The 24,713-nt window shown below is 41.3% G+C and overlaps 1 protein-coding gene across 13 annotated transcripts in view; it reads left to right on the plus strand.

The window, feature by feature from the left end:
• ABLIM1 (actin binding LIM protein 1) overlaps positions 1–24,713 on the plus strand; it is a 190,111-nt gene that overhangs the window by 136,859 nt on the left and 28,539 nt on the right. For 10 of the 13 annotated variants that reach the window (XM_063163149.1, XM_063163161.1, XM_063163151.1 and 7 more), the window contains exons 7-13: positions 2,087–2,174; positions 6,941–6,999; positions 9,309–9,371; positions 15,847–15,924; positions 18,009–18,164; positions 22,587–22,622; positions 23,855–23,984. In XM_063163149.1, the coding sequence (XP_063019219.1) occupies positions 2,087–2,174; positions 6,941–6,999; positions 9,309–9,371; positions 15,847–15,924; positions 18,009–18,164; positions 22,587–22,622; positions 23,855–23,984 (610 nt within the window). The remainder of the gene's footprint in view (positions 1–2,086; positions 2,175–6,940; positions 7,000–9,308; positions 9,372–15,846; positions 15,925–18,008; positions 18,165–22,586; positions 22,623–23,854; positions 23,985–24,713) is intronic. The other 3 variants (XM_063163152.1, XM_063163156.1, XM_063163150.1) reach the window with 2 other exon arrangements.

The raw sequence follows: 24,713 nt of genomic DNA on the forward strand, positions 1-24,713 counted from the left end.
TCACTTGGACTTGCAGGGCTGTGTTATCTGGGATGTGGTGTTCATTCATCATCACTCACACCAGGATAAAATTTAGCCAGTGTTTCAGTCTCAGGGAAAGACCTGATAAACTTGAAATTGATCCCTCTGGCAGTTGGGAAGAGGTAGGTGTACATGGTTTGAAATTTATTCCCTAGACAGTAGCTTATCAGAAATTTCCCCAAGAAAATTAAACTTCAGAGGCCACAGGTCTACACACAATAATGTGATGAATTCTGGATTTCTTTATCTTATAAATTCCAGTCTTGAATGAAACTAGTTGGACACCTGAGAGGTTAAATAATTGCTAGGGAGAGTGAGAGATGAAGAAGGCAGCCAGTAATGAAAATGATAGGGAATGAGCATTAACTGTGTTTTCTCTCTCAGTTCAATATTAGCTTTGTTGCTGCAAGTCAAACATAATTTCTATGTTTTCTCCCTCATTAGCTTTTCTTCCTTGAGTGAGCAGATTTTGTAGTGACTTCTCATTTTCCCTTTTAATAGAGACCCTGTTTTGCCTGATAGCTCTAAATCTGCTTTACTAAGAACACCTAAATCCCATTACTCTGGTGGATTTTGTCCCTAAAGTGCAAGAATCAACAGTAAATGCAGGATCTGATTAAGAGAAGCGCAGGATTTTTGCAGCTGAACAGTGAAATGTATAACTAAACTAACAGCACTCTGAGTCCTCTTCTCTGGCCTTGTACTGCTGAAGTTCCTGGATGGGAGTTATTAAAATTGAATGGTGCAACTTTAGCTGTAGAAGAGCTGGGTGGTAGAGCTGATTTTCTGGTAGCTGTCAGGTACTTCAATCCATGTACTTCATCATCTAATATACATATATATATATGTATGTCTGTCTCTGTGTGTGTGTGTGTATGTGTGTGTTTCAATAAAAAGCCTGTGTAATCAATGTCATATGTGAAGCAAAACTATGTTGTTATTCTCAACAGACAAAATGAAAGGTTGAATTTAGTAATGCTAATGGTCTTAAGTACAATGAGGTAGGAGATGGTTTTGATGGCATTTTACAAGTCAGCTATAGAGTAAACAGTTATTTTGTCCTTATAGCATCTCAGTGGATGGGGAATAATTGTGAAAAAGGACTTGAGGTTAATTTGTTTGGAAAGCCAGATACAAATTCAAAGACTTTTAGAATTCTTTACTTGTCACTATGAGGGGTCATTCTATCATTAATAATTTTTCTATTTAAAAGCATGATGTGGACACTTTGTGCTCAGTTTATGATGTGGGGAAGCTAATGTATTGATTGCTTTGGTCTCCTGAAGAGAAGAAATCGCATTAATATTTATGCCTTGATTTTTCCTGTCCTTATAGGCCTGAAATCTGATCAGCTTTACCTATTAATGGTATCAATGTGTTTAAGAGACTGAATGACTCAGTGGATTTGGATTTGGGTAACAGGATCTAGGGTATTTAGGACCTTTTCAGCAGGAGTTCAAATTCAGCTCAGGCTGTCTATGCTGGTGCAGCTTCTGAAGTCAGGGATCTGGGAATTAGATTAATGGTCCCAGAAGTGGCTCTAGAGAGGTTTTTTTACTATTACCCATGGCAGCAGTGTAGGGAAGGCGGCCAGGGAATGAAATGGCAGGTTGAAAACTCATTAATTGGCAAAATGAGGAGGCAGCAGGTTCACACAAATGAGCTGCAGTGTGACATTCATTGCCTTGGACTGGTAGGTGATTTAAAAATATGTTTGTCAAATCCTGGAGAACACGGACCTTGTGATGTAGCTCCTAGCCAGGAGGACACTGATTGCTCTAATGGGAAGGTATGAAGGGGAAGGGCTGTTCTGTGCTGCCTTTTCTCTTACAGACTTTTCCCCAAGCAGCCACTGCTGGCCTCTGCTGAGGACAGGGCAGATCTCAGGGCTGAAGCAGTGAGGCACAGCTCACATCCTCAGTGCTATTGTCACATCATGAGGGCAAGCTTGTAGCAAAACAGGTGAACTAGAAGAAAAAGGGCAATGGTCAGCCAGAAAATCATAGGTGCTCAGAAAGCAATGCAATGCATTTGTCCCTCATGTGCCTTTTTTGTTTTTGTTTAGGCAGGTGACAAGCATTATCATCCAAGCTGTGCACGATGCAGCAGATGCAACCAAATGTTCACAGAAGGAGAAGAAATGTATCTGCAAGGTAAGGCTGTCTCCATTCCAAAAGAAGAAAATCAAACATTGTGATTTTTCTGTCACAGACCTCAGGAATTTATAAACCATCCCCATGTAATATGTCCAGGGGGAGCTATAGTCATCCTGTCCTCAGTAGTATTCTCATATTTTTTCACTTGATACCCTTCTGCTCTATTAGGTGGCCATACCTGTGGCTTTGCAGGGACTCTGCACCCTTGCTGAGGCAGCCTGTACTTGCTAAAAGATGAAATCTATTAGGCCTCTGAATTTGACATCTCATGGATAGTTTAACCCCAGAATGGTGTGTGAGATACCAGACAAAGTGAAGGGATTTCCCCTGATTTCTGCTGATCAGTTTCTGTGCTGTTCTGGACTCCACTCCAAACTGTAAAAGGCAAAGGAAAATCTTGCAGAAGCTGCAGTGAATTTGCTTTGAACCAGGTAGACCTCGTTCCTCATGCACATTGACAGAGTCTCTCCACCAGTTCTTAATTATATTTGCTACCCTTGCCTACTTCCCTTTTATCTGGTCATATATCTCTTTTTATTCCCATGTACTTTATTTTTATATATTTCTATAGCCACCTCTTTCTTGTCTGTTTATTTTCAGCTCTCCTTTATTGTTAAGAGTCTTGCACTCCCCGTTATTGCCAAGCTTGGTTTCTTTGTGATCATTTCACATAAAAAAGAATATTTTCTTTTCTTTGATGGAAAGGTATCCTTGTTCTGAATCCCACCTACTCTCTGAGAGGGTGGTATACTCACTATAAAGTTATTTTTATTGCTTGCTGTAGTATTACTGTTGGTAGAAGGATGTATAATACCCATTTATGTAAGCCAGAAATAAAAGTGAAAAAGGCAGATACATGTTGGGATTTTATATATTGCACTTAGGTTAGGAAACTTGATGTACTTGTAAAGTAGAAGAATAGTGAAAGAAATATGAAAGTGTTGTCACAGCCATTTCTTGAAATCCTGAGAAGTTCTTACTGGAGGAGTTCCAAAATAGGATAATATTGTTGAGGCATTCCTTTGAAGCTGACGTGTTTTATTTTGTAGTTTGTCCTTCCTCGCAGTCCTTCTCTCTCATCTCTCCCTGACCTCATACCTCAGTCATCTTATTCCAGCTGTGCCCAGAGCAGGATGTGAAATGGTGGAGCTGCTCTGTTGGCAGGAGCAAGGAGAGGCTGCAAGAGGGCTGGGTGGGAGCTGCTGCTTTCTGATGGAAAATTGGAAAAACTAACTTGAAAGCAGGACTTACAGCATCTGGCACATCTTAGTTTCCTCACATGATGGTGGGATAAAGTACAGGCAGAGTTCAAAATGAGCTTCAGATCATCCTGTGCTGTCATTAACTAATAACAACCATCTCCAGCTAGTGCCATTTGCAGCAGTCTAGCAGGGAGTGGGACTTTGGGTTAATTGGGCAGGTTTTGGTGCAAATCCTACAGATCAAAATAAGACAGAAGGTATCACTTTTACTTAAACTAGGCTGGAGTTTGTCCTGGACAAGTTCAGGTGGTAGGAAAGGGGAGAGGAGAGAAACCTGGCAGCAGCTTGATCTGCTGTTCTCTTCTCAGTGCACCTCTCTTTCTGTGGTTATGAATCAATGTTCCTGGTGCTCAGGGGAGGAGCACCTCAAAGTGCATTGCTTTATTGTTCACAGGATGTTTTCTGGCTAAATGCTGTAATTGCTGAGTGTGCTGCAGACTGTGCTGCCAAAGCTTTCCTTGCTGAATTCAGCCTGCTTGGAAGTGTGAGGACCTAAAAGCCTTTCCTGTGCAAAGCTCTCAGCTGAAATGCATATCCTGGCTCCATCCAAATCACTGCCCCCAGGGTGCAGAATAACAGCATTCCAAGCATTTCTCTGAAACAGGAATACAACACCACGACAATAAAGCTAGAACAAAAATCATGTTGTTGATAAAATACACAAAAATAGGTGGCTCCCATCTCACTTGTAATTGTCCTCTCCCTAGAATAGGAAAGCACTGTCTTGGTATTGCTTTGTATAATAGAGAAGCCTGGCAGGATTGTGGTAGGAACTTGTATTAGAAATGTTGGGAAACTGGCAAAAGGAGAACATTGCCTTTTTGCAAACAAAGCTCTCTGTCTTGGGGCTTTCTATGTTAAGGATGGTTGGAATAATGCTGGCAGAAACACTCTGGCTTGGCACTGCTCCAACACATGAAGCAGCACCAGAAACTTTCTCTTTCCCATCGACTTCCTGGTAATACATTCTTTTATGGGCTGCCCCACAAGGCTGTTGCTGAGCTAGAATTGCCCAGTATTTAGAGAGATGCTGGTGTTGAAATAATGGTATGTGCAAAGTTTAAAACTAAATAAATGAGCATGTTAGTTGATGTTTGCCAGGTAAGCAAACGAACAAATGTTAAGAATGGAAATAATCACAGTTCGCTGTTTCCAGCAGTAGAAGAGAGGAGTGATGCAGCTTGGGAGTTTGCACCCTTGCAAGCATTTCAAAACAGTTTGGATAAATAGTATCTACAAAATGCAGGTGGCTCTGAGTTCAAGATCACAAAAAATGTGTACATTTAACTTTTTAATCCTACTCTGTCTGATTTGGGTTTTTGAATGTCACATCTTTCAAATCTCTTTATCATTTTGTGAAAGGAACTCTACAACCCTTAGCTAGGTTTCACCATGAAAATGACATCCAGGTTCCTGTATTTCTTGTTCACTTTCAGCATTCCCACAGGGTGTCCCTAAACTGTCCCAGTTTGTGATAAATACTGCCCGAAAGGCAGTGACAGCTTTCTCATTGATGGTAGGGAAAGTTTAACAGAAAAGAATCTCAGAATTGTTAGGGTTGGGAAGACTCCTAAGATCATCAACTCCTGCCATGAATCTGACAGTGAGGTGTGGGGAATATGTGGGAATTTATGTTAAGAGCTCGCGCTTACTTTTATTGCTATCTATAAACTAGTTCTACAGAAGTTTATTGTTATTTGTTACGTATGCTCTACTGTTTAGAAAACTTTTTTACTGTATTTGCAATGCTATTAAAACTTCAGTCTGAAGCCTATTCCTTTTTAACCATTTCCTAAAAACCCTCTAACTTTATAAATTCCAGCATGAGGTACAGAGGAATGGGGATCATTTTTCTCAGGGCCACACAGGAAGGAAGCTCAGAGCTGGATTTGAGACTTGAACTAGCATCTTCTGAGTCTTAGTTCATCCTTGAGCAATAGGTGTCATATTCAGAGGAGTATTACTCAGATCACTTCTTTTAACATGAACTTACAGCCTTGTAACCTGCACTCTCCTTCTCCTGCTGGCCAGGGCACAGCTCCCTCTGATCCTGCAGGCTCTGCAGGCTCCTGGCTCTGAGGCTGCTGTTTGTTTACAGAGAAGGCTCTCGGTGCACTTCTCCCTGGTGTCTGATGGCTTCCCTCTGCCAAAGGCACAGTTTCTTCTTCCTCAGCTTAGACTCACAGCCAGACACCTCAGACCTTGCTCCAGAGTCACAGCATTCTCTCCTCTCCTGGTGATGGCTGTGCTGTGAACTGCTGGGCAGTGAAACGATCCCTGCTGCTCTTTACTTCTGCACCAAGCCATGTTAGAAGAAAGTCTCCAGGGGCCCTGACACATCCTTCTCCTGTCCTCTGAGGGTGGGGTTTCCTCTGGCAGCTTTTGAGCTATTAGTCACCAGCAGGAGACCTGGGCTTGGCTCTGTTTGGTTTCTCTGTGGGCAGAGGCAAGAGGTGATGTTCCCCCCTGCAGACAGTCAGGGCTCTGGGTTGGCTTTGTGGTGACTGGAATGAAGGATGAATTTGGTTGCAGCTGCAGTCAGTGTTAAAAATCAGTGTTAGTCTCTGCTCTGTTTTATCTTGGCCAATGCCTTCAGCAGCTTTCCAGCAGTGACCACAGCTTACACTCTGTTTCAGAGGACAGCTGAAATGAGATGGAAATGCTTCTGGCCCCTGACATCACTCAGTCCTTGAGGACAGCAGGATATTCCTACTTTACAGCATAAGAAAGAATCTCATATTTTGGGAAACAAACAGCAGAGGACTTGACTTTTTTAGGAGGATATATAGCTGGAATATGCTGTGTGGAAGCCCCAATGCCACACACCAGGGCACAGGGTAGAAGTGCTGTGTGTGCCAAAGGCAGGTTTGGTGTGCTGGGATCCAGGGAGAGGCTCTCATGTGCAGCTGTGCACCACCTGTCATCCTGGACTCTCACCCACTGCCGCTGGGTCACACACAGCCCTGGTTCTTGCACTGGCAATTTTTAAATTTTGCTTTTCCTTATGCATTTTGCATGACGGAAGATGTCGTCTGAGTAGTACTTTGCAGTAATCGAGTATGATACCTATTTCTCAATGGACTTACAATCAGTAATTCCTTTTTAAATGCAGGGCAGTACATAAGGGGAGAACAGATCAGGTAACTGTGGCCCAGTTCCTTTGCTCTTACCCTCCAACCTGCCAGAGGAATCCTCTCTCTTTCAGTTCCTCCAGCTGGTGCTTGCTGACTGTTGCTGCTTGGGGCTGCTTGAGTTTTAATTAAGAATGTGTGCAAAGTGCTTTGACAGCCTCAGGACAAAGCTGCTGTAGGTACACCAAGGATTTGAATACTTTTTGTTTCCCTTGTATTTCCCATGAGCTAGACTTTAACGTGAATTACTCTCATAGTTCATACAGATTCAGCATCTGATGCAATGAAGAGATTCTCTGTAATAACTGGCTTGCAATGAGCAGAAGTCAACTGCTTTGCCCTGAATAAAGCTGTGTTTGTCCTCCCTCAGGTTCCACTGTCTGGCATCCCGACTGTAAGCAAACCACTAAGTCTGAGGAGAAACTCCGGGTAAGCTGAATTCATGGCTCACTGACACACCATGCCTTTTGCACACACAATAATTGAATGTTGTTTTTAAAAGAGTGACTTTTTCCATGTTTTTTTCGCATAGCTGTCACAACTCTGGCAGAATATACAGTGGAGGCACTTCAGAGGTATTGCTCTGATTTTTAGGCTTACCACCTTCACATACCTGTCTCAGTGCACTGCCTTAAAGATAGTGTCATTTACTGACATACAGACGTGGCCAAGTATCTAAGACACTTCATTTCATATCTCAATTGTTGTGAGAGAGACTCCTAAGGAGAAGATATGAACAGGGCAAATGCTATCATATATTTTAGTGGTTTTGCACATCTGTGTAATTGCTCTATAGTTCTCCCCTGTTCTGCGTGGTTATTTGCAGCATTTAGACAAGATGAACTCTTGTTTCTTTGCCATCCAAGTGAGCCTCAACCTAAAGTGGTCCTGATTTGAATGCCAAAAAGAGCCACAGTTACCCTTGGAGTTACATCAGCATATACAGACAAACTTTCTGGGTCAAATCCTCGGTGACAATAATGCTGCACTCTGATACATGCTAGAGCCTGGCTTTTTGCATGAACCAGGCAATTCTGACCCCTTATTCACTGATTCATCCTCTGGACAATTTTCTCTTTTTGATGTCTCAGTTGGTCCCTAGAATTTAGCTCATTTTCCAGGATATGAATATTAGAGACTGCATATGAATAAATTGTCTTTCAGATAAGGAAACTAAGAGGTACTGGTATGGAGATACCTGTGACATCCTGTGGGTTGTATTCTGTGTGGGTCTCATTCACAGGAAGCCACATCCTCTAGCATTTATTCCACTACACTGGTCTGTAAAGCAGCCCCACAGAGAAGTTGTTATGCTCATAGGTAACAGCAGGTAAAATGCTGTTGAGCAGGGTTAGTGTGGGCAAAACCATAACTGGCCCTAGATGGGCATGTGGTCTAGAATGGCCAAACCTCAGTGCAGGTACCATCCAGCACTCACACATTGCCCTATCCTGACATTTTGTAAGAGAATGGAAAATGATGCCAGACTGGATTTTCTTCCTCATTTAACAGTTTGAATGTAAGACAGTATTTTGGCCATGCTTAAGTGTCAGAATGCTTTTGCCTTGTAGTACTTGGTTGCAGTACAATGCCTCCCTTTCACTTGGACCCAGGAGTTTTATCAAAGCACTCCTGACTACACTGTGGCCCTTATTAGCCTTCTCCAGCTGACCTCATAAATCAGTTTGCTTGTTTCCATTCCCCATGGAAATGGCTGTAGTCCTCTTCAAGTATTTCCCTTTTTGTCAGTATTCTCCCCCCTCAGCTAATTTTAATTGAAGTGAGGGAAATAAATGGAATCACTCACCTGCAAGGCATTGCCTAAGTGAGGAAGAGGATGTGAAGCTGAAGAAGGCAGATTGAGGGAGCATCTGAGCAGTGTGACAGCAGAGCTGTCCTGCAGCACCATGCTCCTGGAGAAGACCTTCATAGGTTTAATAGGTCCTTAAAAGGCATTGATGAATGCACCCTACTGAAGCTGGCTGAGATGCGCCATTTTTAGCTTCTGTGATACATCGTAGATTGTCTGCTCTGGTGCAAAGTCAGAACCTTATTTTAATATCAGCTGGAGTTCACTTTGATGGCTTTGACATGTGCTTCATCCTGTTGACCTAAATGAAGACAGTAGCAAACAGGTAGGTACAGAAACAAACAAAACTGGGAATACTATTTGCTATTTGAGCATGTCAGCACTAAATTGGGATATGTACTTTGATTGAATTTTAGTTTTTTATTCAGAGTCAGGCCTAGATTTTCTGGTGGTTCTGCAAAAAGCCAGTGCCGTTGCCTATTTGCTTGCTGGGTTTCCTTTCCCTGTAGAACAAACCAAAACAAAAACCCTTTCATCACTGAAGTAACTTCAGAAGTTTTCAGCAAGTTCTGTTTTCTCTCAGTGACTGAATTGTGATATAAACTAATCAGCATTTGAGCTGGTCAAGATCTGAGAGGGAGTTCAGAAAAGCAATGGTTGCTTTAGATCTTTTCCCCATGGATATTTGTGGAAGTTTGAAAAGACAAAACAAGCAGAAAACAAAGCAACCATATGCATGTTACAAAAATATATAGTTTGGTGTTTATTTACAACTGTCTGGCTGTTACGATTCTGCAGCGGTCAGTAAGTAACAGAAACTATAACACAAGCAGATGATAAAAACTTGATTGAAAAAAAGAGCTTAACCACTGAACTGGGGAAACTGCTTTCCTTTTCACTCATTTTTCCCTTTTGTGTTCCATGACAGCATTCCTCATCTGAGTTCTTTTATCCAAAGAGTCTGGTTCTGCGCAGGCCACGCTCTGCAGAGGTTTGCTGTTGTGTTTTCATAGTGTTGATAACGATCTTCTTTACTGAGAAGATTCCTCATTACTGTCATTTGCTGCGCTTGCTACTACTCCTGCCACAGCTTTCCTGCTATCACTTGCCACCATGGGCACTGACGCTGTATTTTGCATCACTTGTTTCAGTGTTGCTTGTTAACTCTCACATTTTTTTATTTTGTTTAATGAAATGCTTACAATTAACTTTTTTATTTTAGATTCAGATGAGCTTTTGGGGTCTGTAGTATTGGTCTTCCAGTATTTCAGAGAGTTTTCCTTCTGAAACAAAAAATTAAGTGTACATATGAAGCAAATGAAAATGGTGAAAAATATCTGACTTTAAAGTGATGGTTAAAAAGAAATAGTTTTCCATGAACAATGACTTATGTTTTTTGGGGGAAAAAATCCATCAGTTAGGTTGCTTCCTTTTTTTTATATATATTGACCAACTACCCATGAATACTTTAGTTGAGAAAATGTTAATAAAACCCCAGGTTTGGATATATTCTGTGTACTGCCTGAGAGCATTTGCCTCTCTAGTCTGGTGCATGTTCACATCTGAGTTGCAAGGTCCTTTCTGTGCTCCTGACTCTGGAGTAGCTGTCCACTTTAGATTTTACTGAGTTTGCTTTGCACCTACAAACACAACCCAACTCCATTTCTTCTCCCTCAGAGCAGTGTTTATTTGTTGGCTGTGTCAGCTCTGGGCTGTGTGGCTGTGCTGGTGCAGGTGCACCTGAGGTGGTTTTCAGCTGGTGATGGAGTCAGAGCGCACTGGTGCAGGCTGGCAGCAGGCAGAGTCCATGCCCCTGGATTTCCTTGGTGTTGGTTTGTGCACCCCTCACATCTCTCATGGCAGAGTAGATGTAGCTGGACAGTGGAATTCAGTTCTGTGATTCAGTGGGGATTAATGCAAGCCCTTTGTCCTGCATCGTGGTTTAGTTACCTAACTACTATTGAACACCTCACTCTCTGTTAGCTACAGATCTGTGTACCAAGAAAATGCAGCATAAAGATGTGTTATCAGTGCTCCTAAGGAGAGCAGTGTCTCTTCAGTCCTAGGCTTTATGGAATAAAATTTTGGAGTCTGAGAACAGAAAACTGTAGGACAATTTCACTCATCTTTTAGGCCAGTGTAGTGACTTTTTGCATTTGGCTTAGTGCACACAACTCTGAGTTTCTAGTGTTAAATCCAGGAGCCTCAGGATTAAAAACCCAAATCCTATTCAATGTATTAGAAAAATATGAAAGGCAAAATAGGAGCAGCCCATGTCAAAATAAAGGTGTGTTCTCCTTCTTGCTTTGTAGACTGTGTAGGGTACAAACAACTTAGGGTCAGATGAATATCCTCTTGTGTAAATTTGGTCACTAATAAATGCTGTTTAGATTTACATGGTGATTTACAAGGCAGATTTTGGCTTCAAGTCTTTTTCTACAGAGTAGACAAAGTACAAAGGTACTGTCACTGTTGTTGCTATAAAAGTGGGCCAAAGGCTTGAATCTGCATGAAAATTATAGTTAGAAAATGGTAGGGTGAAATCCACTGAATTCTCTGAAAGCTTGTGTTGAATTCAGTATGTTCTGGACTTCCCACTTTATTTTCTTGTTCTTCCAGCTTACTCTTGATGAAGGCTGAGTTTGCATGAATAGTATCATAGAAGTTGGTTTGGTACCAACATACCTTCAGTGATTACATGCTGAAAATTCATTCTCCCTTCTGGCCTTTATGTCCAGAAAGGAAAGAAAAATTAGTCATAACCTATTAATATCTGTGTCTCTGTGAGTCTGAACTAAACCTGTTCACTAGTTTTGTCTTGATGCATATTTAGTGTAGAGAAATAAGGAATGCATGAATTTCAAGGAAACAGTCTTGTACAGAGAAGGGTACACTTAAACCAGCAGAGAGGCACAAAGAATGCTGTCATTGAGGGACTTTGTTGGTCTTGCACAGCCATTGAAAATTACAGAAATCCATAGGAAATCCATATTTTATGAGCCCTGGTTCCAAATCCTAATCAACTGTAAAGTCTTGAAATCGATAGAGCAGGTAGTCAGTGTAAAAAGTGTTGTACTGAGAAAGTCAAATCCCTTGCTGTTGCTAAGTCTACTCAGGACAAGAAATTCCATCCTAATCTTCTATTTATTTAAAATATGCTTCACTTAAAGTAGCTTCTGAGGTTTAGAGAATTTGCTTAAGCTGTAATGTTAAATGTTATTGAGTGAAAACATATTCATTCTTCTGCAGCTATTATCACCGCCTTGCATAATGAACTCTATCAAAAAATTAAGGCAGGTACTGTAAATGGTGACGATGCCTTTGTAAAAGCATAGTGCATCCATTTGGCCAGATGTTCTTGGGATCAGTTTTGATCTGGTTGCCTGCACCTGTAAGTCTTTACAGAGCATGATGCTGAACATCTGTACTTGAGAATGCCAGAGCCACCACATTGTAGCAGCACCTGGATGATGTGAATGGCTCTAGTGGGGACTTTTTTTTTTTAAGAAGTTATTTATTTAGATGATGTACTGTGCATGATGACATAAAAAACAGGGGTAAATGCAGATGAACATCTTAAGCTTTGTAGTCTAATAGTGAAATATCAAGTTAATCAGTTTGGGGCATCTGCATGGGTGATCTGATAATTGAGCACTCAACTCACGATGAACCTTAGAGGATGAGCATGGCAGTTGGTATTCTCTCTACTGATCTGCAAATGAAACTGGTAAAGAACTTTTGTGTTGAAGGTAAATGCATGGAATGAAGAACAAAAACATAAAAATTAGAAGTCTGTGATAAAGTGGGAAATACTGAGAAATCTTGCAAATACTTTAGATGCTTTGTGATCTGTTTTTTTCTTTTGGCTCCTTTAATGACATGCATGAATTTTTCTTGACTTAATTTTTAAATTTTTTTTTCATATACTTCATAGAATTTCTGTATTTGGTACAGACATCCTGTATTGGTATATTTACTACTGTTACATCCATTTGTGTGGAAGAGGAAAGGAAAAAAAGATGACTCTTGAACTCTCAGAAAATGTGGAGAAGCCATGTACCACCAGAAAAGAAAAAGAAGATTAGCTCTTCATAGAAATTTCCCTTAAATTTCTCTACACAAAGGTGGCTTTATAAAAGGCTGTATTTGAATCCTTCAAGGAAAAGAACAATCATATAAAAAATGTTTCATATCTCTTTGTAGAAGAAGTAAGGCAGCTTAACTTGTCTTGTTGCTGGGAGTGTAGACCAAGTGTCACAGGGCTATTGTGATGGAAGTAAATACTTCTAAATTGTTGCATCCATATTAAAGATTGTGTCCTTTTTCTTCACCTTTTTCTTTCAATAATGTATGAAAGAGATGCACTCGTGTTATCTCCAGATCTCCATTGTTAAAGGTTACATCAGGGCCAGCCCTATTCCTATTTTAGCTCTGCTCTGATCAGCTCCCCTCCAGGATGGAATTTACACCCCAGTGCAGTTACATCAATAGAGAACTTGACCTCCAGAGTGTCTCTTGCCACCTGTGTAACACACAGAGTCGCAATGGTGTTACACAGGGTCAGGGATCAAAGTGTAACATTCAGTCTAATAAAAGCCACACCAGGTCACAGATTTTCCAACAGGAGCTTTTATGGGCCTCATAGGAGAGGAGCCAACCATAGCAACTAAAAGTGTGCCAGAGGAACAGCTTATATCAAGGAATCTTTGCTGTATGTTTGTTAAAGCAAGCAGCATAAATGTTTTTAAGTGCAGTGCAATTGTCTTTAGGGAAAAGTGCAAAGCTGTGAAGGATTCCAGACCATATGGGAAGAAGCAGGGTAGGAAAGAGCCATCTGTGATGGAAACAGCCTGTGTAACTGAAAATAAGAAATAGGGCAGAGTGAGGCAGAAAGGGTGAGAGTAGATGTACGAGTCCTTTTTCATGCACTGTCTTCAAGGGTATGTTTAGAAATAAGCCAGGAACAGGACTGGGAGCTGCTGGAGGAGCTCAGAGTTGCAGGTCTGCTTGGATTCAGCTCCTCAGGACAGGAGCAGAGTGTGCTCAGGCCGTGGCTGGCAGCAGGGTGTCCTGACCAGGCAGGGGGGAGCTTTGCAGTAGGCGGAAGGTAAAATTGATGTACACAGAAAGAATCACAGAAAATAGAAAACTGGTTTAAAGGGTGTCATTCCTGGCTCATGGCCTTGTTAATGGGATGGTGAAGAGGAACTTGGAACAGAAACACAGTGAGGAAATGAAGAACAGGTGCTACAACTTGCCAGTCCATCTGACAGTTCCTCTTAACTCCAGGGTTAAGAGCACCTAAGAAATTATTACCAGGATATAGCTGAATCTACTTAAGATGTCTAACTTTATTAAGTAAATTCACTGAAGTGATAAATGCAAGTGAATTTTCCTTAAACAAAAAGGTTTTCAGCAGTGATACTAAGAGATGGAACTAAAGAGCTGGAGTGAGGACTGAGAATTTCTTGTTTTTGAGGCGATTATAAAAGATCCAAAGGGCCTGCCAAATGGGAATAAGCCATAACTGCCTCTAACACTTGTTTTCCTCCAACAGGGAAAACTGAGCAGACAAAACTCTCAAAGTATGTCTGCCAAAAGCCAAAGGTAACAGACACCCCTAAAAGTACCTCAAGTACTTAATACTGTTCCCCATGTTGTAATGAAAACAATTGTTTTCCATAGTAACTGCAGCAACTCAACATGTTACATGTGTTCCACTCAAACAGAGTGAAATGGAAGAATGGAAGGGGGAATAAAGTGTTTCTCAACAGCAGCCAGATTTTCCAGCTCAATTCTTGTAACATTTCCATGAAACAAGTGCTTGTTGTTGGGTTTATTGCTTTGGGAGGAGCTTAAGGGCAGATGAGAAAATTCAGTTCCCTTTTGAGATGTAGGAATTTGCAGCCTCAGAGAGAAAAGAAAAGAAACGTGTAAAGGTCCAGCTGAGAAAGTGTTCTCAAACATGCTCTGGAGAGGACTTTGTCAGTCCACAGCTACATCTGCTCTCTGTTTGATCTGAATCTTACAGTTTTTGGTGGAACATATTCAAAGACTTTTGTTTCTCTAACTCTCCCAGAATGTGGTGACTTAATTTTCAGAAGTGAAGTCAGAGAAAGCCTGCTGTATAATCCATGACCAGTCTTCAGCACTTTATATACAGATGGTTCCAATAGCTTCTCTGGCTTTGAAATTAAAAGTAGAAAGTCTCTGGGGTCAGTTGAAGGCTCCTTCAGGAAATGTATGCTGAGAAGTAAGATAGGTCCAGTAGCCTTTTTGTGTTCATCCAGTATTTCCTATGAAACAATGAGCCAGGCTGTCAAGCCTTGTTTCTCTTCAGTTGTGCCTGAAGGTCCCTTAGTCCAGGGGGCCTAATGTCACAAGCTGATGAGATAAGGACTGTTTTCCAGGATTTAATTTAAAGTGACTTTAAGGTATCCCACTGCACTGGTGTCATCAGAGTCTTGTGCTGACACAAAGTTTTTGAATGGGATTTGGTTCTTTGCAGTCAGTTAGGGAGCAAAAATTGTTGATGGTTTCTCGGTTGCAGTTGGGATGTTGTTGACTTGACTACCTTTGTGTATGTGCTGTGTGCCAAGTTTAGCAGTCATCATCACAGTAACCAGGGAGACTTTTGATCAAATAGAATACTTTGCAAATGCATCAGGTTTTCAGGATCCCCACAGGTCATCAGTTCTTTTCTCTCCTCTCACAGAACTTCCCCCAGGGCATCAGTGTCTGTTTAGTCCTGAAAAAGTGTTGGAAAATCTACTAAATATAGCAGCACTGGCTCTGTAGGGATGAGAGTGTTCTCATGAGTTTCAGTTTTCAGGACATTGTCATTAAACATGACTTTTGCAGTATGGGGAATCATGACACTGCAACCAACATTTGACTTCCCTGCTGCAGCTTGGTTGTGCTGCAGATGTAGGGAACAGCTCCAAGCCAAGGATTTCAGGTCCTTTTACTTAGGAAGGCTGAATTCAGTTCTGCTGATGTCATTCCTAATGGAAGTCCAGGGATTGAACAGCTGGAAGGAGATTACACATGTGCTGTGCCCCTCACAACAGTTTTGTCTGCTGGACTGCTGATCCCTACAGTGGTTTGTGAACTAACCTGTTGCTAAAATGACCAGCGGGACTGTCCTGGATGGTTTTTTGTATGGCTCCTACAGTGTCTCTGCAGGTGTTTTTTGATTTTGTTCATTATTGTTGTCAGTCTAGTCTTTTACACTGTATGATTTAGAAAACCTCTTCCCCTCTCACACCACTCCTTCCCCTACCCAAAAAAATTAAAACCAAACCCCACTTGCCTCACAAGATTGTGGAATTTGCCAGAATGCTTGCATTTGTGTTGACATTTTTCTTAAATTCAGTTATTTCCAAGATATATGCAGATTTCTTCACTTAAAGTTGCCAACATTATTGGCTTCAGATTGCTCTCAAAAGTTCCCTTTTGTTTTTCAGCCCACAAGAACATCATCAGAAAGCATTTATTCCAGACCAGGTTCCAGTATACCTGGCTCTCCAGGCCACACTATCTATGTAAGTATTCCTGCTGATGAATAAGCTGCTGAGCCTTTGCTTGCACATGAGCTACTCATGCTGAAATAAATCACTTTTATATTGATGCTTTATTTTAGTGCTTAAATTGTTAAAAACCTTCACCATGTAGCCTTTATAGCTGCAGGGTTTCAAGAGCAGGGTAGGCCTTTTCCAGGTCACATTTCTCTTGGAAATGTACAGTAAATCTTTGGATGTCACTTCGTGTTGTGAAGAGGGATAGAGGGCAGAGGGATCATTTGGCTTTGTAAGGATTTTGTGAGGAGATCTGTGCACTTTGATGCACAATTTTTGAGAGGTCTGCTCTTGCACTCGGGAAATGTGGGGAGCAGGGTCAGCTACACTGAAAGAAACCAATCTGATCCAACACCTTCCAGGTCAGAAATCAGATTTTTCAGTTGTGAAAGGAAAGGTGGTTTTAATTTAGGAAAAAAAAAATGTTATTAAGCATAATGCTAAATCACTGTTTTATCAATTACCTTGAGATTATAAAGATGAAAACGTATGGTAAAACCCAGAAATTAGGCAGAAACATTTATAATAATGCAGAAAAAAAGGTCCAAAATTAAAAATCTCACGTCCTGAGTTAAACTCTAGTTCTATGCATTTCAACAACCACAAAAATAAGCTGATATATGAAAAGTGTTTACACTGCATATATCAAAAGACAAAGCATGTCCTGGAGAACTGCCATTATGTGGGTAATATCAACTTCATAATCTGTTGCTTATGAAAATAAATTGTTGCTCAAAATCACTGTCTGTGGAGCAACCTGGCAGCCTAGATCAAGGTCTACAAAAATATCTGTAATAATTTATATTGGATTAAGAGTATCCAGACATATTTGCACCTCATTAACAAACTGGTAAAAGTATTACAGAAATAACATATATTGATATACCTAAATATTTTAAGGATTAAAATGGTTTAAGGTATTTTTTAATATCTGGTAATTAAAAGCTAAACAGGTTTGAGTCTGTTTGTAGAGAGTGAATGTCCCAAATATTTCAAACCTTGCTTCTCTAGCAAGAAAGGTTTTGTTTCTAGTTTAAGGCATTTCTTAAGAACTGCCAAGACCAGTGGTTGTTAAAGAGCTTGTGAAATGCATATTAATCTGAAATTACTAGGTGCTAGGACTGAGAAAGAGCAGAAGTCAATGTGAGTTTCCTTATGCAGTCTGCTGTGAATAAAGTATCTTTTAGAAGTGTTGAAAAACAATTTGAATATCCTCTTTCAGTTTTAGTCATAAATGTATTTCTGTAAGGTAAATAAACATATATGAGGATTTATTTAAAGTCTTTCTGTAAGTAAAGAAAAATATTAGTTATCTAAACGAAATGTAAGGCCTCTTTCTGTCTCCCTCCAATGGGTGCAGCTGACTTGGGAATTTATTTCCTACTTCTACTTTTTTAACTAGTCAAGATCTCCTTGCAGTCTTAGTGGAAAAAAAAATAGTCCATGCTTGCACTATGTAGTTGGTAGTTGGTTTAGTCAGAAGCTTGGGCATAGGATGAGTGATGAATGCTATGTAATTATTTTATCTGGTGGTTTGGATACCCAGTCCTGACAGTCCTCCTTGTCTTTTTATTTCCTTCCAATAAGTTCTGTTTCCTCTTGTGTGCACAGTTATAAATTGAGTATCTGTCTGTGGTCTTCAGCATGAAATCCTTTTGTAATCTCTGTAATCTGCAAACTAAATTGATGTTATCACCCATTTTGCATATGGGAAAACAAGAGCAGAAAGGTGAAAATACTTGCCTGAGGCCACAAAATGAGTCATTGGCAGAGCTGAAGTTTCCAGCTCACTACTGGGGATAAAAAACTTTTGTAACTAGATCTATATATGCCATGTTCTTTCTTCCCTAAGAGGAGAGAAAACACTGTGAGCTGCTGCAGAGGAGGCCCGCTGGAGAAGAACAAGAAGCATTCACTCCAGATGTAGGGTGCCAAAAAGGGGTTTCCATAGCAACAGTGGGACAACAAATACACAAAATCATGAATTGTGTAAAACAGAAATTGCCAGTGCATTTGTGTAAGTTAATTTATCTTCTGTCTTTGACCTTTAGGCAAAAGTAGACAATGAAATCCTTGATTACAAGGATTTAGCAGCCATTCCCAAAGTCAAGGCCATTTATGACATTGAACGTCCAGACCTAATTACTTATGAGCCATTCTACACCTCCGCCTACGAGGACAGACAGGAGAGACAGAGTCTTGGAGAGGTAATGACCCATTACCAGCACCTCATTCTGCTGTGCACTGCATCCAGAGCCTGCTTTGCTTCCCATGGGCACTGCTGGAGGTGGCTGCTGCTGCTGCTCACACTGCTTTGTGTCTGTCTCATGTGGGGTATGGGGTGCTGCCTCATGTGTGGGGCTGCAGGGTCAGACACCTACATCAGCACAGGGGGCAGCTCTGCAGGCTGTCCCTGTGTGCCTCCTCATGACTCCCATGGATAACGAATCTTTGGGAATGGCAGGGCACGTGGTGCAAAAACCAGTGTGCTGTTCTGCCTCCTCATAGCTCCCATGGATATCTAATCTTTGGGAATGGCAAGGCACGTGGGGCAGAAGCCAATGTGCTGTTGTTCTGTGGAACACCAATATTCACAGGAGGATAGGAGGAATACCGTGATATTCCACGGACTAGGAGCAGCAGGATACTTATCTCACAGAAATATAAATCACCAGAGCACTTTGCCAGACATACTGGATAAAATTGTGTCAGTATGAAGTTCTCTTCCACCTGGGAAAGCAGGTTGTGTTACACAAATACCTGCCTCACATTTTAACCTGCTGTCATTTAGTTCTTCTGTCAAGGGTTCTTCTATCATGCAGCAATAAGAAAACGCTGTCATTTATTCTTCTAAACTTGTATGTGAAGGTGTCTTTCAGATTGGTGGTCCCCAGTTTTCTCAGGTGAATTTTCATGGCTGCAATTACTATTTACATGATTCCAGTGCAGTCTGTGGAGCAGGCTTTGTTGTGTAATACCATCTGTCTGTGAATCAGACTTCCTGAATGCAAATCTAAATGGACGTGAAAAGGGATTTACTGCTGCAATCTCAGTGACCTGACTGTAACTCAATTGAGTATGAAGATAAGTTGAAGAAAGAATTACAGTAAATCATTCAGGCACCAGTGGTCTGTAGATCGCCAGCTCAGTGTGACTAATAATCTGTTTCCTTATCAGTGTTCTGCCCACCAGCAGGTCAGAACTACATCAGTTTTTCTCCTTTGTTATTAAATGTTTTATAGAGATAGTTTTTTAAATCATGAATTGGAAATTCAGCTCAGGAATAAAATAAGAGATTAACAGGTCAGAACATTACAGAATTTCTCCCCTCCAATTTATATTGGTAGTGAATCCAGCTGGCATCTGGTTCAAAACCACGATGAGAAGCATTGGTGACCTCTGACCAGTTCCAACAGGTCTGACCCATTCCACAAAACCTGCTACAAACACATGTCTCTTGTTAGTCACACGGGGGGAACTAATCTCACAGAGAAGGTGAACTACATGTTAATCCTTAAAGGGGAGCGTCTTACTGACAAAGCAGTATGTTGGAAGCTGATAAAGCAGTATGGTGTAAGTTGTCTGCTTTTATGCTTGTTCTGGGAATAAACAGAAGTCTTTGGGGTTTTCTTACACCATATTTTCACCAGCATTAAATTCAGTGAATTTCTAGTGAGTACAGAAATTTGTTCTGGAAACAGAAGGGGCTCTCACCTTCCTTTCAGAAGATCTTGGGTTTTCACCCAATGCTGCTGCTGACTTCTGTCACCTTGGGCAAGTTACCTCACCTCTTTGTATCTGTTTCTCATCCCTTCCCTTGCCCTAATGAGAACACAAGCCCATTGGCGTGGAGTGATCCCTTACCCTGTGTTTGTGTTGTGGTAATGGAGTGACAGCAGTCTTGGTACAACATACATCAGTCACCATCATCTTTAAAAAGCAAAGAAGGTGACATGTTCAGTTGTGCAGTGATTTATCCTGCATTCTCTTTGCAAAGGGTGTGTATGTGGTGGTGTTAAATAAAAGGGGATCCTCAGTTTATGCATGAAGAACGAGAAATGCCCCTCACTGTTGTGGTGTTTGAGGGTCCCCAGGATGAGAGAAGAGATGAGAATCTTGACTCTATGTGTCAGGAGGCTGATTTATTATTTTATGATATATTAGAACTATACTAAAGAAAGAGAAAGGAGACATCAGAAAGCTAGAAAGGAATGATAATAAAATCTTGTGACTGACCAGAGTCCCGCCACAGCTGGACCTGTGCTTGGCCATTAATTAAAAACAATCCACATGAGACCAATCAAAGATGCACCTGCCATGTTCCACAGCAGCAGATAATTATTTACATTTCATTTCTGAGGCCTCTCAGCTTCTCAGGAGAAAAATCCTAGCAAAGGATTTTTCAGAAAATATGTCTGTGACACCTCACCATGATTTAAAAAAAAAAAACCAGTCTCAGCAAAGAAGGATTTTTGGGTGTACAAAGGAAGATGCACAGACATGGACACAAACTGTAATTCTAGGGAATAGGCTGTCAGAAAACGATAGATTTTTGGGCACAGAAAGCGAGAAAACAGTGTGGCAGTGAGCAGAGCCGGCTGGGGTTGCACTCAGGGCCGGGCCGAGCAGGGTAGAGCAGGGCAGGGCCGGGCAGGGCAGGGTAGCAGGGCAGGGCTGGGTAGGGCAGGGTAGGGCAGGGCAGGGGCAGGCATGGCCGGGTAGGGCAGGGTAGAGCAGGGCAGGGCTGGGTAGGGCAGGGCCGGGCAGGGCAGGGGCAGGCATGGCCGGGTAGGGCAGGGTAGAGCAGGGCAGGGCTGGGTAGGGCAGGGCCGGGCAGGGGCAGGCAGGGCCGGGTAGGGCAGGGGCAGGCATGGCCGGGTAGGGCAGGGTAGAGCAGGGCAGGGCTGGGTAGGGCAGGGCCGGGCAGGGCAGGCCGGTTCCCAGCCTCCAGGCCTCCCTCACTCCCTCATCCCGCGCTGTCCCGGCGCCCTCTGGTGGAGAGTGCGGGCTTGCTCCGCCTGTCATCGCCCTCGGAAACACAAACCAGATCGGAAATTAATTGTTTAATTAAATTAATTCGTTAAAGTTACCAGAAACTGCCAGGTATTCAGGTTCTTCAGGATCTGAAGAACAGGACCTTTTACTGTAGCCATTACCTCAGAATCCAGGTAACCCCAGCAGATGATAGAAATTCATTCATTTGGAGTAACACATTAATTGCTAAGAGAAAAATGTGAGAATGCACCTCACAAGTTGTGCTTTTTTCATTCATATTGAAAGTTTTAGGTTAGCTCTCAGTTTTTGTAGAGAATGTTGTTCCTAAGCAAGGAGGAAGGTGGAGCAAAGTTTTTACAGCTGCTGGTGTTAGATGATAGGAATTAGGAAAATAGGAATATAAAATATTTTCAAGACTTTGATGGATAGTAGCAAAAGCAGTTTTAAACAGCTTTATGGAAATTTGCTGAAAAGGAGTTGTTCTCTATCCAGTAAAAAATGTTGTTCCTTTGTTTGGATACTCAGCATTCCCAGTGTCACCAGCTCCATGAGAGTGAATGGTCTCTCAGTCCAAAATTTATGGATATTTACCAGCTGGATATTTATTACCAGAAGCTGCATACATTTTACACTACTGCTGTTGTACATTAGTGTAGTAGTTGGACCAGAATCAGCAGTTTTGCTTCTGAGATATTATCTTAATAGCTATAACATTCTATAATTGTGATCTTATTTAAAAGCATAATTTCTTGCCCAGTTTACTATGACAAATAATATTGAAGTTTTGTGCACAAAGGAAATAATTAAATCTTGATCTCCCAGCTTCAAATTTCCTGGTGGTTGAAGAGCACATAACTGGTAATTACACATAGCTTTTATTCTTGTTTGTACCATCAGCATATGCATAATCATATGTTTCTTCTAAAGGCATTTCTTGCCTCAGTTTCCTTATGTGTTACAGAAACTTTTCATAATATTGTGCATATTTCTGCCCACTGGCCTTTGTGCAGTTCTTTCAATACACATGCTTGTAATTCCTGTCTGTTCTCCTTATGCAACCATGGAGCAACACAGAGATTTAAAGGAGGTCACATCAAAGAAATGTTGATGACAACTACGTGCTCCTTTGCATGGGTATGAAATGTAAGGCCTTGGGGGAAAGCACATTTTTGCCAGAGTGTATGTGTTGGAGGGAAAACATGCTTCATCCTGAAAGATACTCTGATTTTCCATGCAAAAGCTCTGAGTTAAGTTTATTTACTTTTGATTTCCATTTTAAAGATTTCTTCATAACAGGCATGGTTGTTAAATTAATAACTCTTTCTGATTTTGATCTTTACAGCTATGTTTTAATTACCACAGTGATTAGATGGCTAAGATGATCTTGCATGGTACTTGACTGAATTAATCACACTTTAAAAGATTCTCCCAGAAACTTTAAACGTCAGTGATTTATGGACCAGTCCCTGAGCCATGTGGAAAAAGCAGGTTCCAGTGCTGGAATGGTCTCAATAATTTCTGCATTGCCACTTTACACTGTCATATGTCAGAGTACCTGCAGCAATGTTTAGATTACCATTTTCTGGCCCAGCATATGCAATGATATTTCATAACCTTATTTTTTGTCTTTGCAGTCTCCAAGGACTTTATCACCCACCCCTTCTGCAGAAGTAAGTTTGGTGGAACCTTTGGGGGCAGTGTCCTTCTGTGATTAGAATCATACCCTCGAGCCAGTGCAGGCATTGGGTTTCTTGTCAGTCAGATCCATCTGTGTTTGCCACACAGGCATGTTTTCTCAATGTAGAAACTTAACAAATATTATTTCTAAGAAGGAAACATGAAGCTCGTATTGTACAAGAAGTGAAGCTGCCGCTCCTCCCACTAAAGCAGAGCCCTTTGTCCAGCAGGTGTCACTTGTGGTGCATTCCTGCTCCTCGTGGCACAGGCAGATTCAGGTCTCGGGAGCTGCAGGATTTACAGCAGATAAAATACTGCTCTAAGCATCCAAATAACAACCCGTGTTTGCTGCTGAAACATTTGCAGTTTTCTCTTGAAGAAAACATAACTATGGTCTGGTTTGGTTTTGCTTTGCCAGAGGAGTGAGTTTGAACATCTTAATTATATGGAAGAGTTGGGAAGTCATTTGTCAGGATACAATCGATGCCCTTGCGGAATCATCATCATTGCATTATCCTATTGCTTATTTGCAACATAAAAGCTGTACTTATCGCTACTAGTTAAAAATAAAGGGACTGTAAATTTCTTGTAAATCTTCATGCATTCATCAGTCCTTTCCCTTTTGTCCTGGTTTAGTTTGCTTCATGGAGTGGTGGGGGTGAGGATGTAGTTTGTTTTTTGGTTTTTGTGTTTGTTTCTTTTATTGGCTTTTGTACCCCCAGGAAACCAGGTAAACTGAATTTTGCTGTACAAGGTGTCATGTTTTCAGATGCATGGGGGAATCTGATTTGGATATAAATACCTGCTGATACAGCTGGTGACACATGGTCAGTTTAGCCACAGAGAGCTCTGTGCTGCAGCTCTTGAATTCTTGCTGCTCTCCAAGCTCCATTAGCTTGCTGATGGCCAGTTGATGTGTCTTGTGCAGGACACTGCAGGACACACATGCTCTGGATGCAGCTTCCCTTATGGAGTCAGGGAACATGGGCAAATCTAGGATTGTTACAGAGCTTAATAGAAATTACAGGTTCCGACTCTTGCACGACTGAATTCTGACTGTAAAAATGGGTTGGAGCAGATCCTTGGTAATGAAGTAGGTTGAAAGCTTAAGGGATGTTGCTATTTCAGTCGCTTCTGCTGATGCCTTCAGATCCACAGAACTTAAGTGCTGCCAAAAATGTGTTCTGTGCATTTCCATTTACCAGTGGCTGCCTCTGTCCTGCAGGGCTACCAGGACGTTCGGGACCGCATGATTCACAGGTCCACCAGCCAGGGCTCCATCAACTCTCCCGTGTACAGCCGCCACAGCTACACCCCCACCATGTCACGCTCCCCCCAGCACTTCCACAGACCTGGTAAGGCCAACTGCATTGCAGATCCATGCAAAAATATTGTTTCTTTGTTATGCTGCTCAGGGGTGCAGTGAAGCACTTCTTTCTCTTAGAAGTGGAAGTTTCGGGTTGAAAAATTGTTGTGTATTTTAATGTCTCGTTTTCTACCTGGTTTTTTGTTCTGGATTGACATAGTCTTTTGCACTAGGCTGTTTCTTGCATCATAAATATTCATCTTCTGGTTTTGTTTCAAATCAAATCTTTTAAATATTTGTATGCTTCTGTAAGCAAGCAAAAATTTGCAGCAGTGAATCACAAAGTTCATTCTGGAATTTGGGAAAAGTATCGCACATTGGAAACAAAAATTATGGCTTGACTGTACAGAAGTTAGTAATTTAGGTTTATTCTCTTGTAAAAAATTTCTTCAAAGCTTGGTGCAGCCATAGAATCTCATATTCAGAAGCAAAACACCCATATGTTCCAAATTGCTTGTAATTTTTTAAGACGTGGACTCAGAAGGTATCTTTTTAATTAAAGCTGTAGGCAATTGCCTGGGAACACTTGAAAACATACTTTATTTTCTGGTTTAGCAGTACAGTAAAGAAAATGTACAGGTCATTCAGGTTCCCAGTGCCTTCAAAATTACTGGTTGTGTATCTAAAAGCAAGATATGAAAATGAACTATTCATCCACACCCAAAATGCATAAAAATGTATATGGCTAAATGCTACTCATTGAAGACTTTTCAAGACT

Source organism: Melospiza melodia, chromosome 9, assembly GCF_035770615.1.
Source record: "Melospiza melodia melodia isolate bMelMel2 chromosome 9, bMelMel2.pri, whole genome shotgun sequence".
Lineage (NCBI taxonomy): Eukaryota > Metazoa > Chordata > Aves > Passeriformes > Passerellidae > Melospiza > Melospiza melodia.